The sequence below is a fragment of the Acinonyx jubatus genome, chromosome D2, assembly GCF_027475565.1.
Source record: "Acinonyx jubatus isolate Ajub_Pintada_27869175 chromosome D2, VMU_Ajub_asm_v1.0, whole genome shotgun sequence".
Classification (NCBI taxonomy): Eukaryota; Metazoa; Chordata; class Mammalia; order Carnivora; family Felidae; genus Acinonyx; species Acinonyx jubatus.
In genome coordinates, this window is record NC_069393.1 from 69,001,604 (window position 1) to 69,018,537 (window position 16,934).

At 45.9% G+C, this 16,934-nt stretch overlaps 1 protein-coding gene across 2 annotated transcripts in view; it reads left to right on the forward strand.

Annotated features, from left to right (window-relative positions):
- CASP7 (caspase 7) overlaps positions 1–13,099 on the forward strand; it is a 30,395-nt gene extending 17,296 nt beyond the window's left edge. For both annotated transcript variants that reach the window (XM_027063128.2, XM_015071317.3), the window contains exons 3-7: positions 5,374–5,510; positions 6,191–6,319; positions 7,327–7,502; positions 7,846–7,975; positions 11,483–13,099. In XM_027063128.2, the coding sequence (XP_026918929.1) occupies positions 5,374–5,510; positions 6,191–6,319; positions 7,327–7,502; positions 7,846–7,975; positions 11,483–11,706 (796 nt within the window). In that variant the 3' untranslated portion in view covers positions 11,707–13,099. The remainder of the gene's footprint in view (positions 1–5,373; positions 5,511–6,190; positions 6,320–7,326; positions 7,503–7,845; positions 7,976–11,482) is intronic.
- The last annotated feature ends 3,835 nt before the right edge of the window (positions 13,100–16,934 follow it).

Genomic DNA, 16,934 nt, shown 5'->3' on the forward strand with positions numbered 1-16,934 from the left:
TAGGGAAGAAAATCACGTGTAAGATCACAGTGAAAAACAGAAACACGGTGTCTCTTTAACAAGTAGCACAAAAAAAGTCTGAGTCCAGTAATCTTCAACATAAGCCAAGTAACGGAATCTGTTTGCAGCAAGTGATTTTTAACTACTAAATCTTTTTTTTTTTTACATTTATTTATTTTTGAGAGACAGAGAGAGACAGAGCACAAGTTGGGGGAGGGGCAGAGAGAGAAGGAGACACAGAGACACAGAGACACAGAGACACAGAATCCGACACAGGCTCCAGGCTCTGAGCCATCAGCCCAGAGCCCGACGCGGGGCTCGAACTCACAAACCGTTGAGATCAGGACCTGAGCCGAAGTCGGACGCTTAACCGACTGAGCCACCCGGGCGCCCCGCTACTAAATCATTTTTATTGTAACCTTTTGAATAATTAATTCAGTCACATGTACTAAAAAAGATATACAGTCAAATCCTTCCTCCTTCATGCTGCCCTTGCCCCAGGGCCCCTATTCCACAGGTAACCACTCTTCGTGATATACAACTACCATTAGTAATAATAACATTTAGGTACTATTTTCTGCAGGCCATAAGCTGTTCTGAGCGCTTTTTGAATATCAGCTTGTTTATAAGCTGGGAGGCAGATGTTGTAATTTTGTTCTTTTCACAAACGAGGAATCACAGAGGGGTTAAGCAACTTGCTGATCTCTCGGCTCTGTAGTAGAGCCGGGTTTCAGAGCCAGGCAGCCCAGCCCTGGAATTAATGAGTTTACCCATTATGTCACCCTTCAAGAGTCTTTATGCAGGTACAATCGAATGTAAACGTAGATTTTCCCCTCATCTTCCCCCAAAGGGTGGTATACTATTGCCATCGTTTTGTCCCTCTGTTTTCTTTCATACTTAACCTCCGCCTGGGGAATGATCCCACGTAGGGACACAGAGAACTTCCTCATTCTTCCCTGCGGTACCGTGTTTACTTTGATTAAACACCCTGCCCTTCGCGGTTCGTCCAGGAAGTAGAGACTGAACTGGATCTTTGTACCTGTCTGCAGGTCATTATGGGAGGGGCCGACCGGACACATTCGTGTCTACCAGCCAGGTCTTTTCACCGAGGCATGCTGTGAAGGTCCACAGTTGGAAATAAGCGCCGCGGCGGGGGTGGGGGAAAGGGAAGAAAACCCGCCAGGCCACGAGGGTCTCCAAATAGCCTTAGGGGTCATGCACAAGAGAAGTGCTACAGTGAAATAACTGTCCTGTGTGGGTAAACATGCAGCAGCTAGGGGCTATCCTAAAAGAGTCGCCTCTCAGAAGTCATTTCTCTTCCCAAATGTGAGGCTGTACTTAAAACCTCTGCAGCAGCCTTGCAGGCAGAACGGGAAAAATGGAAGTGAAGGCCTTGCTCTCACTGGAGTCTTTGAAGGGAGAATGGGACAGAAAGGGCGCTAATCCCCAGGAGAGGGTGCTGGGAAGCCTCGAGGCTAGTCAGTGAGGGACTCTGATCTCTTGGACTCTGATTCTAGCAGAATGTATCTATTATGCCTTGGGCTTCGGTCCACATTTTTTTTTTTTTTTTTTTTTTTTGTCCTGGTGCTCTCTCCATCTTGACAGCCCTTTCGTCCTTTTGTCTGTCCGGTTGCATGCTTTAACCCGGTCACAGGGGTTGCTTCCCCACAAGTTAAGCTGCAGATGGAATTTTCCCAAGGCCGGTGCCTCTTAAGAAGATGAAGTCAATGGAGTAGAATTGATTGCTCTCTAATACACGTTTGGGATCTGGAAAGACCTGGGTTTAACAAAAAGCTATTTGGGGTTAGAAGGAAAAATAAACGACGGACTCAAATCCACAAAGAGGAAGCGGATACTCTGAGAGTTCAAGTTAGGGGCCGGTGAGGTAAGGGAATCCCCTCCCTTTTGAAATATTTACCAGGGATAAGAATCACATTTCATATTCAATTTTAAGGTACTTTTCATAACCATGGAAACTTCTTTAAAGTGTATCTATCATTATTCCCCTTTTGTGTTCCTTTTTTTAAAAATTTATTTTCCAAATCCTATTCTGATAAAAGCGGAGTCCTTTTTTTTTTTTTTTCATGTAACTTACAACCAAGCCTGTTTTTCTTATAAAAGATGCTCACTGGCATCTTTTGTTTTGCTCATCATTGGGGATGGGCTAATGACAGCTTTAAAAAAAAAAACACAGCACATTTATTACTTGGATGTTCTTGTACAGTTTGTTTTAGAATAACTCATATAGCAGATATTGAAGTAGAGTCTTATCTCTTAGAGATTCTCCAGCCTGCTAGACTTTATGCTGGTCTTATTTCGGGTCTTTGAGTGGCCTTAAATTAGCTAAAGACCTGTCAGGAGGAAATGAGAAAATGCAGGGAGAATTTTAACAAGGTCCTGGCCCATAGTAAGCCCTGACAAATGTTAGTTGTTATCAGTACCTATGGAATGGCCATAATTAAGCCACCTCCCCCAACTTCAGAGGCATCAATTGAAGACCAAAGACTGTGTGTGCATATGAAGGACTATGTGCAGATAATCTGCCTCATGCACAGAGGACACTGTCAGTGTGGGTCATTGACAGGGAATTCAGAAGTAAATCCTACGCTCCCATACATGGCATGCCCTTGAACACCACAGAAGCTCACTTTGCTGGTATTCGTCTCCTCTGAGCTTTTATGGAGGCCCGGGAGGGGAAGAAGACTCCACAAGAGTATTTGCTGCCCATCAAGTCGGCCATCTCATTCTGTGACGGTCACCGAAGGCTGTTTGCCAGGAAGGGGGCTCGGTGCTCTGTGAAGGGTTCCCTTGGGCAGATTCTGAGTCTCAGTCCAGTGCTGGTTTGGGCTGCCTCCGTGGGGAAAGAAATGTGGAGAAGAACTGACATCACCCCTCTAGACTAGACAGAAAAAGTAGGGAGGAAGAATCTAGAGTGGTAGAACAGATCGAGGATGTTTTTCTCTGAAAATCAGACGATATCACAGAAGAAAGTTGGCCTTATTAAAAGTGGAGGATAAAGTGATGTAGCGGTTGAAAAACAGCAATCAGCTGTCTGGAGATTCGACATAGAGAGCTACTCTGTAATCTGGACCCAGGTAAGAGGGGCGACGGCAAAGGCCATGTCCTTCCAGAGACTCTGAGAAACTACAACAGTGAAATTCAGTGAAGCCTGGGGGGAGAAACACCCTTGGGCCTGCATTTGTCAGGTACCAAGCTGAGTTTTTATTTTCACTTTACTCCTAACAACTTTTGATGACAGTTTTGCGACAGTGGTGGATGAGTCTTCTAACAGATAGGCCAGGGCGTGGGACTCTGAAACACCAACGTGGGATGCTGACCGTCTCCTGAGGCCGACGTGTTGGTCTCACTGTGCTCATCACTGCCTGGCTGACCTTGAACAACCCCTGCCTCTCTGTGGACCTGTTTCCTTATCTGTAAAATGAGGGGATAGGACTTGATTCATTCATTCACAGAAGACTTCTTTTCAACCTAATTGCCCTGACTAGATCCTCTCCCGCAGTATTTAACAGAAGTGGCCAGAGTGGACATATCTGACCTGTTTTTGACCTTAGGGGGAAAGCGTTCAGTCTCTCATCATTAAGTATGGTATTAGCTGGGAGTTTTTCATAGATGTCCTTTTCCAGTTGGATTAGTGCTATTGTAATCCTAGTTTATGTAGCATTTTTGTCATAATAGGGTGCCGTATTTTGTCAATTCCTTTTTCTGCATCAATGGAGTTGATTATATGGTTTTGTCGTTTATTGATATGATGGATTACATTCATCGATTTTTGGATATTAAACTAACCTTGAATTCCTGGGATCGCTCACACTTGGGGATGGTCAATAATCCCACAGATTTGACTTGCTAATATTTTTTGAGAGTTTTTGCATCTATAATTATAAGGGATATTGGTGTGTAGTTTTAAATATATATATATATATATATATATATATATATTTACTATTTACATTTACTATTTGAGAATGAGAGAGACAGAGCATGAGCAGGGGAGAGGCAGAGAGAGAAGGAGACACAGAATCGGAAGCAGGCTCCAGGCTCTGAGCTGTCAGCACGGAGCCCGACGCGGGGCTCAAACCCAAGAGCCGTGAGATCATGAACTGAGCCGAAGTCAGACGCTTAACCGACTGAGCCACCCAGGTGCCCCTCCAAAAAATATTTATTAACGAATAACTTATATGCCAGGCATTGTTCCCGGGACTGGGGACGCAGCAATTTTTCAAAACAGATAAAAAAAAAGATCTCTTCTATTGCGGAGCCTATATTCCTGTGGATGACTGGCATGGCTGCTTTCCACCCACATTTGACCTTTTTTTTCTGTGTTCTCTCAATGATGCTTCATGTTCAGCCTCAGTGCCCATGTGCCAGACTTCTGGAAAGCTGGATGGTCAGTGGAGATTGGAAGGGGACTACTTTCTTTTTTCTTTTTTTCCTTTTTCTTCTTTAAAGTTTATTTATTTATTTTTGAGAGAGAGAGAGGGAGAGAGAGAAAGAGAGAGAGAGAGAGACAGAATCCCAATCAGGCTCCGTATTGTCAGTGCAGAGCCCAGCGTGGGGCTTGAACTCACAAACTGTGAGCCTGAGCCAAAATCAACATTTAACCGACTGAGCCACCCAGGGGCCCCAACTTGCTTTTTTAAGTTGCTGCTCCTTTTGTCCACCTTTTCATGTAACTGCTTCTACTATTAGGTATTAGCGTTTTCTGTATGTGGGTTCTTTCATCCAGTATTATATTTGCGAGATTTGTTTATGTGGCTTCTTGTTGTCACGGTTGGTTCATTCTCATTGTTCTGTAGGATTTCATTATATGCATATTCAGTTTATTCACTGCACTGTAATTGGACATATGGATAATTTCCTGCTTGGGGCTATTGCTAGACAGTACCCCTGTGCACATGTGTAGATCTTTCCTTTTTTGCAAGCATATTTACTCTACTTTGGGCGATAGCCCCAGGAGTGGAATTGCTCTGTCATAGGATGTGTTTTAAGTTCAGTTTTGGTAGATTCTACGAGTTTTCCACCACGCAAGTCCAAAGTAGGTTCCCACAGCAATGTATGACAACGCCAGGTGCGAAACACGGTCACCAGCACGTGGTAAGCCACCCTGGTGAGAGTGTCCCGGTATCACACTGTGGTTTTAATTTGCATCTCTCTGGCATGTAGCGAAACAAGGCAGGAGATCCCGTTCGTTTTAAATATGACAATTAAACAAAACCATCTGCCCCCCTCGGGCCTTTTCTTCACAGGTACCGCAGCTTTCTTGGGCACCCCTTCCCTGCTAATAATAGAATCCAGAGGCCATTTCCATCCAAATGTCTTCCATAGCCTCTGACTGCCTTTATATTTCCCCAGTAAGAAGAAGAAAAATGGCTCGGGAAGATCAGTCACGACCACCCAGGACCGAGTGCCTGCATATCAGTATAACATGAATTTCGAGAAGGTGGGCAAATGCATCATAATAAACAACAAGAACTTCGACAAAAAGACAGGTAAGTGTTGTGGGCGTAGGCTAACCTCTCCTGTTCTGTTCCATTGTCTTCAACTTGTATCAGACTTTGGAGAAAGGCAGTGCCCATCTGCTATGGCAGACAGCCCCCCATCCAATGCTATTTACGTGTCCGGGGGGGAAGGGATGTGAGGACACCAGAAGCTTTGGAATCGAAGGTCCCACCATGTGCATTATCTGATGCAAGACTGGGACCAAAGGGCTAAGAGTCAAGGGGAGCCTTTTGGCCCCAACTGGAGTTGCCATGATGAGGCTCACCTTCTGTGGGTGAGCTGAGTAACCCTCTCCTTTAAGTTTGCTTCATATATCAATTCCACATTAAAAAAAAATTAATGTTTATTTCTGAAAGAGAGAAAGAGTGCAAGTGGGGGGAGGGACAGAGAGAGAGAGGGAGACATAGAATCTGAAACAGTCTCCAGGCTCCGAGCTGTCAGCACAGAGCCCGACACAGGGGCTCAAACTTGTGAACTGTGAGTTCGCGACCTGAGCCGAAGTCGGACGCCCAACAGACTGAGCCACCCACGCGCCCCGAGTTGCTCCTTTAAATTGTGACCTTGGGAGCATTTACACAAGAGCCAGCAAAGCTGCACTTACACCTGACGGGGCGATGCTGGCAGGCAGTTCTCAGCCCGGGATTGCTCATCGTGGGCTTGATTCCCACAGGCATGGGCGTCCGAAACGGAACAGACAAAGATGCCGAGGCTCTTTTCAAGTGCTTCAGAAACCTGGGTTTTGACGTGGTCGTCTACAATGACTGCTCTTGTGCCAAAATGCAAGATCTGCTGAAACAAGGTGCGTGCCTACCCCCTCCCTCCTTCTCCTTCCTGTTCCCAGGAGGGGCAGCACGCCAGTGGGCTTGGAGATGGGGGGGCCACCTTTGCAGGACAGAGGGATTTCAGCCTGGGCAGCCTTTCCTTCGTCTGGACTACTCCATCCCTGTCTGCAGGCTAGGCGGGGGTCTTTCAGGAAACTTAGATCTCTCCCTAAAAAGATGAAATCTGCTCATAGGACAGCAAATGATAGGTTTGGGATCTACAGAACAGTTCCAATTTCAAAGAGTTAATTCATACAGAAGGAACAAGTCTGTATCATTCTGTCCAGAATGGAGTTGAAATGTAAACTCTTCTCTAATCCCCATATATTTCAGAAGTGGTTTTTTTTTTTGAAGCTTCTGTATTTCTTTTGAGAGAGAGAGAGAGAGAAAGAGAGTGAGCAAGCAAATGTGCACATGAGCAGGGGAGGGGCAGAGAGAGAGAGAGAGAGAGAGGGAGAGAGAGAGAATCCCAAGCAGTCTCACCCTGTCAACCCAAAGCCCAAGGCTGGATCTCACAAACTGTGAGACCATGACCTAAGCCGAAATCAAAAGTCAGACACTCAACCAACTGAGCCACCCAAGCACCCCAGGAAGTACCTTCTTTTTAAAACAGATTTTACAGATAAGGAAACCAAGGCACAAAATGGTTAAGTAACTTGCCTGGTGTCACAGACCTAACAAGCAGTAGGGCCATGCCCTTCAGCACCCCAGTGTGCTGCCTCCCGGCAGCTGCCTGAACCCCCTCCCACACTTGGGGCGCACATCCTCAGGAGGCAGCGCCATCTTGGTTTCAGACTGAGTGAGGATTCTAGAGTTCGCCGTGCCTCTCGCTTCTCTCCACTGGTCTTCCTTCTCTCTGGAGGGGTGCTCCTGCCCCTGAATACCTGTCCCGACAGCGGTCGCTGCCAGGCTGGGAAGGAGGACCCTTTTGAGGTCCCGCAGGACTTACGTCTAACCTTTCTATCTTCCAATGGCTTGCTTGCAGCCTCTGAAGAGGACCACAGAAATTCGGCTTGTTTCGCCTGCATCTTACTAAGCCACGGAGAAGAAAATTTAATTTATGGAACAGACGGCGTGACAGCGATAAAGGACTTGACAGCCCATTTTAGGGGGGACAGATGCAAAACTCTTCTAGAGAAACCCAAACTCTTCTTCATTCAGGTAACCCCCATACTGTCGAAACAGAGTGACTTGGGTCGGATCACTTTTACAAACGTACGTGCTGTTTCGGTCGGGGTTTGCAGACTGGGGTTTTGGTTTTCTACCTCTAAATGCTTCGCATCTGTATTTGCATCAGACCACGGATTGTGAGGGCTTCTTTAAGACACTGCAAGATTTTCATTGGCTCTGGCTTACTAATTCGACACAGGCTTTGTTCACTTATTTATTGATCAAATTCTTGCCAAACCCACCACGCGTAGCCCTCGGCACCGGGACGCAGCAGTGAAAAGCACACGCGTGCCTGTTCCCGACTCCATGGAGTGATCTCTGCTTTGTTACTTAGGCTTGCCGGGGGACCGAGCTCGATGACGGGGTCCAGGCTGACTCGGGGCCTATCAATGACACAGATGCCAATCCCCGATACAAGATCCCCGTTGAAGCCGACTTTCTCTTCGCCTATTCTACAGTCCCAGGTATCAAGACCATGCAACTCCATCAACACGCAGGCCTGGGGCTGTATCCCTTTCCTCTTGCTGCAGTGCTAAATTCCCTAAAACGCAGTAGCTTCCGATATACAAGTGGATTGTCTTCCGCTTCTGGAGGTCAGAATTCCGAAATGGGATGGCAGGGCCACATTCCTTCTGGAGGCTCCAGGGGGAAAATACGTGTCCTTGCTTTTTCCAGCATGTTTGGGTTCCCTGCCTTGTGCTTCTCTTCCTCCAGCTTCAAAGCCAGCGATCTCACATCTCTGTGACTCTTCTGTGAACCTGTCCCTCTCTCTGACCACAGCTGGGACAGGTTCTCCTCTTCTCAGGACTCCTGGGATTAGGTCGGGCCCACGTGAGTAACCCAGGATATGCTCCCCCCTTACTTCCGTAACTGTGATCACATCTGCAGAGTCCCTTCTGCCAAGTCAGGTACCCTGTCCATGCATGGGTTCCAGGGCTAGGGCGTGGACGTCTCTGGGGGCCATTGTTCTGCCTGCCACGGGGATGTGTTTGCATTTCTCTCCAAGGAAGCTCAGCCCTTCCATTTAAGTATCACTACTATTATTGGTAATAGTAAGAGCAAACATTTCTGTAGCACTTACACCTTACAGAATGTCTTACAGAGTGTCTCTTACCTCTTATCATCCTCCTAATAATTGGGTAGGTGGTTAGGAAAGGTGTTACTGTCTTAATTTTACAGACTAAAAAAAAAATTGAGCTGGGGTGAGCTGAAATGATATGCTCAAGATCCCAGAGAGATTTTGGTACAAAACTATAGCAGTAGCTCAGACCAGGATTCTTTACATTGCGACCCAGAAACAGGCACCAGAAAATGCCAGTGAGCCAGTGAGTGAGCAAGCCTACCCATTTCCCAAGCTCCTTGTCTGCCTTAGTTCAGTAGAATTCCTTCCTGTGCTTTAGTAAAACCTATCACTTAGAAATGCCCTGTGGGGTAGTAGTTCGGTCAAGTGCTTGCTACAGAGGTATTGGTTGGTTACAGTAAATAGGTGTGTTTGGAAAAACAGCTCTGGCAGGATCTACAGATGAGGTTTCATGAGAATGACAGCTTCACACGTTTTAAGGATCACGTAAAAAAAAGAAATAGTTTGGTCTTCCTGCTCTTGAGAGAGAGGGAGGCAGTGTCACGGGGTCATCGGTCTGGGTGAACAAACCCAAGGTAGAGCTGTTGGTGTTCTGAGCAAGGTCTGGCAGAAGTAGGGGAAGAAGGGTGAACTCCAGGGAGGCTGGTGAGAAAAGCGTTCATAAAACGCCACCATAACCGAGTCATGAAAAATCAGACAGCAGGGGAAGGGAAAGGTGGCTTGCCAGACTGAGTGCCAAGGGGTCAGAGGCAAAACTCAAAAGGCTGGACCACAGGGTGTGTTAGCCTGTGAGCTGCTGCAACAAAATGCCACAGACTCAAGGCAGAAATATATCTCTCGCTGTTCTTGAGGCTAGGAAATCCAAGACCCAGGTGCCCGCCATTTTGGTTTCTAGTGAGGGCCTGCTTCTTGGCTGGTAACCGCCTACTTCTAGCTCTGTCCCCACCCACATGGCAGAGAGATGGTGGAGGGAGAGGGTCTCTTCTGATCAGGACACTAATTCTTTGGGATTGGGGCTCCACCCTCATGGCCTCACTTAACATTAATTACCTTCAGAAAGGCCCTATCTCCACATCTAGTCCCATTAGGGGCTGGGTTCAACATTTGAGTTTTGGGGGACACCGTCTATAGCACAGGATGTGACAAGGCACAGCACGGATTAAACCTGGATAGGTAAACAGGGGGGCCCCACCGTGGGGAGTCCTGTGTGCTATCCTAAGCGGCCTGAACTTCACCCTGATAATGAAGTGCAATGGAACTATTTCAGGTAGGAGAGTCACAGGGTGAGACTGGCTCCCTGGAAGACCATGTAGGTCAGGGGTTAAAGGACATGAGTGCGGGGCAGTACTGAGATGGAGGTGACTGTCCATGACCAGCCTCACTAGTTCATTGTATTGAACGAGATGCGTTCCATGAGCCCCTCTGAAAGTGAATTGTGTTCTGGTACTACTAACACCATTGGGCTTAAATCCTTGCACCGGTGGTTACCAGTGTGCCACGGGAAGAATTCTAAGTGCCTCAATCATGTCACAGAAAAAGGTTATTTCTGCTTATTGTACATTTATTCAATAAGCGATTGCCATAAATTATAATGGTCTCATTCAACTGGTGAGACCGCTTAGGACTAGGGGCACAAATCACAGCTCATCATGGAAGCCAAGGGCAACTTTATTTTGTTGCATGCTGTCCTTTTAAACTGGAGGGAATGGGGGTAAGTGAGGGGAAGATTCCCTTGCCGCTGTATGGAGGCATCAGCAGGTCCACGGCTTTACAGCTCACGTTAAGATATTAGACAGTATTGTCACTTCTCAAGTCACAGGCAGTCACAGCACTGTAACCAGAACGTCCAGACCGAAATAACAATTAAAACCCTGAACCCAATTTGGCTTTCCATTTCTTCTGATCCCAGATCAGCCCCGCTATAGGTCTAAGGTGCTAAGGGGGCCTTGATCCTTCCCCTTACTCACCTCCTCCCCCATTTGCCAGATCCTTTTTAGGTTCTCCCATAGCCAAAGATGGGAGGGAGGTGAGTTAAGGTAAACTCCGGGTCCCATAGGCACCTGGCTTCTTGTGCTCTGAACCGGTGAAATGCTAAAGGCTGGGTGCTTTCTCCTTGGGCACTTTCCTGAACTGCTGGGTTTCCTGGACCCTACACCTCCTTGGCTTTGGATTTGTGTCTCCATTCCTCGCTGTGCGTTGTGATTACTTCCTCCTCTTCTGGGCATCCTCCAGGGCACTTGTCCAGCCTCTTCCTGCTGAGGTCTCCTTGTCCCTCCAAAAAATCGTGTTGGACAGGACCCAGGGAAGACTGAGAGCCAGACTCTCTCAGCCACAGACCATATTTGGTCCATGAGAAGCACACCCCTTGCCCTTCTGATGGTGGCCTTCCCAGAGCTGCAGGCTCTCTGGGCTCTACCCATAAGGCAGTTGGTCATTCAGCCACCTCTTACTTTCAGATTTCTCCATGAGGAGCTTGGCTCCGGTTCTGGGTCCCTCCAACAGCAGGAACACATCTCAAAATTCTCTGAAATCTCCTGCAAATTCCTCTCTTGTGAGGCTTGGATCGGAAAGTAGCTCTGCCCCCAGAGGACAGCGAGGAGTTCCAGAGTTAACAAAGTGCTTCTCCGGCATTTCCTTTGAGCACTTGGGTATTTGATATGCATCCACGCAGGAACACCAGGCCTTGCGTTGAGCATCTTTACACAGCCTTCTAAACCTACGATGTGTGCTCTCTGAGCATACGAGCATAATTCTCACCGGGGACTTGCACGCAGAGAAGAGTAAGATAATTTCAGAAAAGCAGGTGTGGAGGCCCCGTACACCAAGAGCTCATTCTTGGTGGTGCGGCCAGGCCAGCCGATCTGATCATCTCCTTTCTGTCTTGTTGAAGGCTATTACTCATGGAGGAACCCGGGCAGCGGGTCCTGGTTTGTGCAGGCCCTGTGCTCCATCCTGAACGAGCATGGCAAGAGCCTGGAGATCCTGCATATCCTCACCAGGGTGAACAACAGGGTGGCCAGGCACTTTGAGTCCCAGTCTGATGACCCCTACTTCCACGAGAAGAAGCAGATCCCATGTGTGGTCTCTATGCTCACCAAGGAACTCTACTTCTGAAAATAACCATCCCAGGGATGCATTCTAGCCGAAAAGCTACGGATCATTTGTTCATGAGTCTTTTTTTTTTTTTTTTAATGCTCTTGAAATACCAAGAAATTCTAAAGGATTTTAATTTCAGGAACACTTGTTGATTCAACAGGAAAGAAACTTTTCTGGTGCTGTCTTACGTACCTATGTTTTGGGAGAGTTTTTTGTTTTGTTTTGTTTTGTTTTTACAATGTTATCCATTTGATGACTTCGTAATTTCTTCTTAAGACTAATTTTCTGTTTGTACTTTTCTCCTTGTTGTCTCATTTAGTACATACAACAAAAACGACCTCTGCAGATGACTCTCGGCTGTGCCCACCATGATCAGTGGTGACACAGCAGACAGAGTCCTATTTGCACCTGGCAAAGAGCGTTCCAGTGCTTGAGAAAAAGCTGTGTGTGTTCTCCTGTATTGCAGAAAGTGGGTATTGAGTGTGATTTGAGTCATTTTTCATTGGCTTAGGGCAGATTCTCACACAAAAATTCCCAGAGAAGTTAAAGGAGAGGGAAAAAAAATCAACGAATCTAATACGTATCAGACAGAAAACAGAAGCCATACTAGGTGTTTCAATAGAGGGGTTTTAATAGAGGAGATTGACTTACAAAGATAATCAAAAAGAAGCCAAATAAAAGGAATCTGGTACCACCGAGGGCTATGAAAAGGTGTGGTTCCCTTAATCCAGAAGCTAGGGTAGCCCACAGGAACTGGCCACATGGGCATGGTGGGAGCTGCCTGGTGAGAGCTGGGATCACCCAGGGATAGTGGGGGTTGGAGCCATGGCACAGACAAAGCCCCTGCCTGAGATGGGGCAATACCAGCCGAGTCAGAGGTGGAAAAATACCCCAGCTTCATCTCTCCTGCCCTGAGTCTCCCCCTGGCACCCTACCCTACCAGCATTACCTGGAAGCCAGCTGGCAAGGGCCCTTGGAAATGTGATTTCATGCAGTACAGAGCACAGCAAAGCCTAGTGAGGCAGGGCAGGAACAAGAAATGGATATCAGAATGGCCCATAATGTGAATAGAAGTCATTATATTACCTGATGTTCAGCGATTCCTCCATTCAATCATTTATTCATTGCGTTGTCAGATAATCTACGTATTGCCCACTCTGTGCAAAATAATCTTTTTTTAGCCTTAACATATACCTGGAACTTGTTAGATTATTCCAAGCCTCGTTCTAAGTAAATTTCTTGTTACCTCTAATTCTATTATGTGGAAAACGTTTATGGCAAAGATTCGCGCACTTTGTTTACAAGGTTACTTTTTGAATTCTTGATAAGTTACTATTTTATTCTGCCTAATAACTGGTTAACACACAGATGTTCATATTTATTGATTAAAATGTGGTTGCTTAATTCCTAACCTGCTCAGTTTGCTTTCCTTCTAAAGTTTTTTATGGCAGTGGAAAAATGGGAAAACAGGATACGAATTGACCTCACTGACTTGACCTCAACACATAATATAATTCATGTTTCTTTTGACGCTAGAACACCAATAGAACAGTAAGTTAATCATCACGTAGGAAGCTCAGAATCTTCATGTAAAAGGTTAGTTAGCTTAGAAAGCTGGTTGCAGTGGGCTACCATTTATTAATTTGGCAACAAAATCAGATGGAGTAGAAGTATTTTCTATATCAATAAGAACATTAACTTTAGGGCCAGTTTATTAGATTTGTCTCTGGTTTCCTGCCATCTAAAGTATACCAAATGTACGAAATTTAAGTGTAGATCATGAATCAAGAATCAACAAGCATTCATCCTATCTTTCTCAGAATTCACCAGCTGTGTGTTCTTTGGAAAATAGACCGTCCTATTTAAGGAGCCTCTCATGGAAATAAATGTGCCTAAGTGCATTGTGATTGGGAGTAAAAATTATAGCACTCTAGTTACTTACCTTGTAAGCTCGCTTAAAGATCCCAAATGTCAGGGTTTGGGGCTTTTTACAAAATTCTCTGAGCGATCATAGGTATTAAGGTCACAAATAATGAACATTCCTTCATGTCCTTTAGACGCGCGGTGTAAATGGCTGTTAAGAAAGAGCCTTCATCCTTGAATACTTCATTGGGCAGACACTATGCTTATCAAGATCCGAAATCCTGTTCCAAGTTGGTTATGTGCTCAGTCACACCTCCGTTCTTAAACTTTTCTGATCCTTTTACAAACCAAAGTTCTGATAAGCACTCAAACCTGGTGATTACACATTCCTAGTTGTCATTGTTATTTAGAATGCAAGCTGCCCCTAGCAGGAGGAACAGGCAAAAAGCACCCTCTTGGCTCATGAGGAAGACAGTGCACGTGTGTGCTGTCCTTGCTGGGACAATGGGCTCAAATCAGGGTTTCTCTTTAGTTTTTCTCAAGGTGCCATCAGCCTGTTTTAAGTGTTAGCTATTAATAACACTCGCAGTCCGCTTTAGGCTCTGCCCTGAGCGTTTTCTCTGAGCAAATTTCCATAAACCATCTAAGCCTATTGTGTTTATGAATTGCCCAAAATAGGTCTCAGAGTGCTGGAGTTCAGTGTGTTCGCATGATTTAAAGCCTCAAGGAAAGAAAGGCTTTTCTGTGAGAAAGAAGATGATGTCTTCCGGAAGGGCACAGAGCCTAGGCGACAAATTATTTTGTCCAGTCTCGCAGCCTATCACCTGAAATCTTGTCACCAGCTACTCTGGTCACCGGAGATTGCCTTTGGACTCCGTAGGAGCACACTCCTGCTTATAGGCCCTTTTCCAGCAAACATCTGGCCAAGTGAGAAGGAGGTGGTCACTGGGTTAAAGCAGCAATTCATCTGTGTCATGAGGCAGGGAGACAAATTAACAGCAGCCTAGATATCACTACTTTCTGAAGGCATGTGACCCTTAAGAGTTCTCCAAAGATACGCAGATTGAAATACCAAAGCCCTACTAAATGCTGGGTGTTGGATTAGGGGTGGGGCTAAAAAAGATGACCAGGAAATGATGCTTTCCCCAGAGGAGGTTAACAAATCACGCCAGTAAAACAGTGGCTGTAAAGGAGTTGTGCTCACATTACTCTGGAATGCAGATAAGGGGGTGTCCCACTGCTTGAGGATTCCGAGACGGGTTCCTGGAGGAAATATCAAATCCTCTTTGATTTTAGCCACCCCAGAAAGGGTGAGAGGAGGCAGTACAGAAGGGGAATTTTTTTTTTAAATGTGACTTTTTCACTTTAGAGGTTCTCAAGCTCCGGATGCCTGAGAATCCTAGGGGATCTGTGTATGAAGCAGATTCCTGCACCCCCATCGACCCCCCATTGTAATTCTGTATTCCTGGAATGGAGACCAGGAACCTGCTCATTTAACAAACCTACCTGGATATTCTTATGTAGGGGTTTTATACTGATCTCAAAAGTCTCCCTTGCAGATCAGCAAGGCCTAAATGAAACAGCTGGAAAGAGATCACCAAAGGGCCAGCAACGTATTGGCTGTTCACAAGAGCCGGTGTCTTAGCTCAGGCTGCTGTAACATCACCGTGGAGTGGGCGGCTTAACCAACAAACATATGTTTCTCACAGTTCTGGAGGCTGGCTGGGAAGTCTAAGATCAAGGTGCTGGCAGATTCCGTGTCTGGTGAGAGTCCACTTCCTGGATCATAGATTTCGCCTTTCTGCTGTATCCTCACATGACAGGAGGGATAAGGAGCTTTCAGGGGTCTCTTATGAGGGCACTAATCCATTCATGAGGAGCCTACCCTCACAATCTAATCACCTCCCAAAGGACCCACCTTCCCATGTCACCATATTGGGGGCCAGGACTTCAACATATGAATTTTAGGGAGACACAAACATTCAGTCCGTACCACCTGGCTAGCCATCTTACCCCAAGATTGAAGAGCAAAGGATCCAAGGCACGCATGTGCTCGGGAGTACAGACCGCTTGCCCAGGAACTTCAGAGGCTGTACGGGAGCCTCAAGGCCATGGCAACTTTTAGAGGAAGCCCATGACATGTCAGGAAGGAGCAGATGGCAGACGGCTTGCAGTGGATGGGTCCAGGTGCACTGCTTCTCCAGCTGCTTTCAGCAGGCACACTTCTTTCTTCTTCCTCTCCAATCACTTAGGCAATCATTTCTAAAGAAGATAGGCCACCCATGTTTTCCCTCCTCTGGTACTTCATGGGTACCACAATGCAAAACACTCCCTTTGACAACATTACTAACATGTTTAAAGGAACTTCCCTCTACAACACCTTTCGTTATGATTACATTATTATAATACAGTATTCTAATAAGTGTTAAGTAGGGAAGGGAAAAAAACCAATTTTCAAGTGAATGTTTTTTTCATACCAGGGTAAGGGGCTAACTCTTAAAAGCTTAGGAAAATCAGCTTTTGCAAATTATCTTTTCTGAAGCTTCCAGCTGTATTGGATGCTGACAGGTTTTTAAGCACTGAGATGAAAGAGACAAATTCTTTTTCTTTTGCATGGCTAATTGCAATTCTGCTGAGCACTATGAAGCCTGCTTTCCTCTTGAGACATTTGCCAGCATATGTTAATCGCACAAATATTTACAGACTGCTAAAGCACAGGGGCAGCTTATACCAAAAAAGATACAGAACACTTGAGAAAAAAAAAAAAAAAAAAGCCTTTCTGACACATCACATTTGTGGCCAGCTACCCAGAATCAGTGTAAACTATTTGCCCCTTAGCCTCAGCCAATGTGTTTAAAGAACATTGTCCCTGGGTTGATTTAGTGTTTACTTGGCTGCTAAAGTCTTTCTTCAAAAGCCTTGACACTTCTTTCCCTCAGGGTTAAAAATAAGGTTTCCAAAAATGTATATTCATCTTATGGGTTGCTGTATTGTCAACCATTAATCTCTCAGGCCACCCAGATGGCACGGAAGAGGTCTATCCAATGGTTTCCGAACCCCAAGGAGCTTCAGGAAGCTAAACAGAGCAAGCTAGACGCCTTGACTAGCAAAGCCACAAACTCTTAGTACCACCTTGTTTTCCTAGCATGCTAGTTAAGAACAAAGGCTCTGGACTCCCGACAGCCCTGTTCAAATCCTTGCTTTGTCACTTCCAAGTTGAATGACCTTGAAGAATCTCTCAACCTCCATAAACCTTGTTTCTCCATCTTAAAATGGAAATAGTCCTATGTAGGTAGAGCCTGTAAGGAGTAAGTGAAATAATGAATACAAAACACTTAGCACAATGCCTGGCACACAGAAACTCCTGAATAAATGTTTGATGG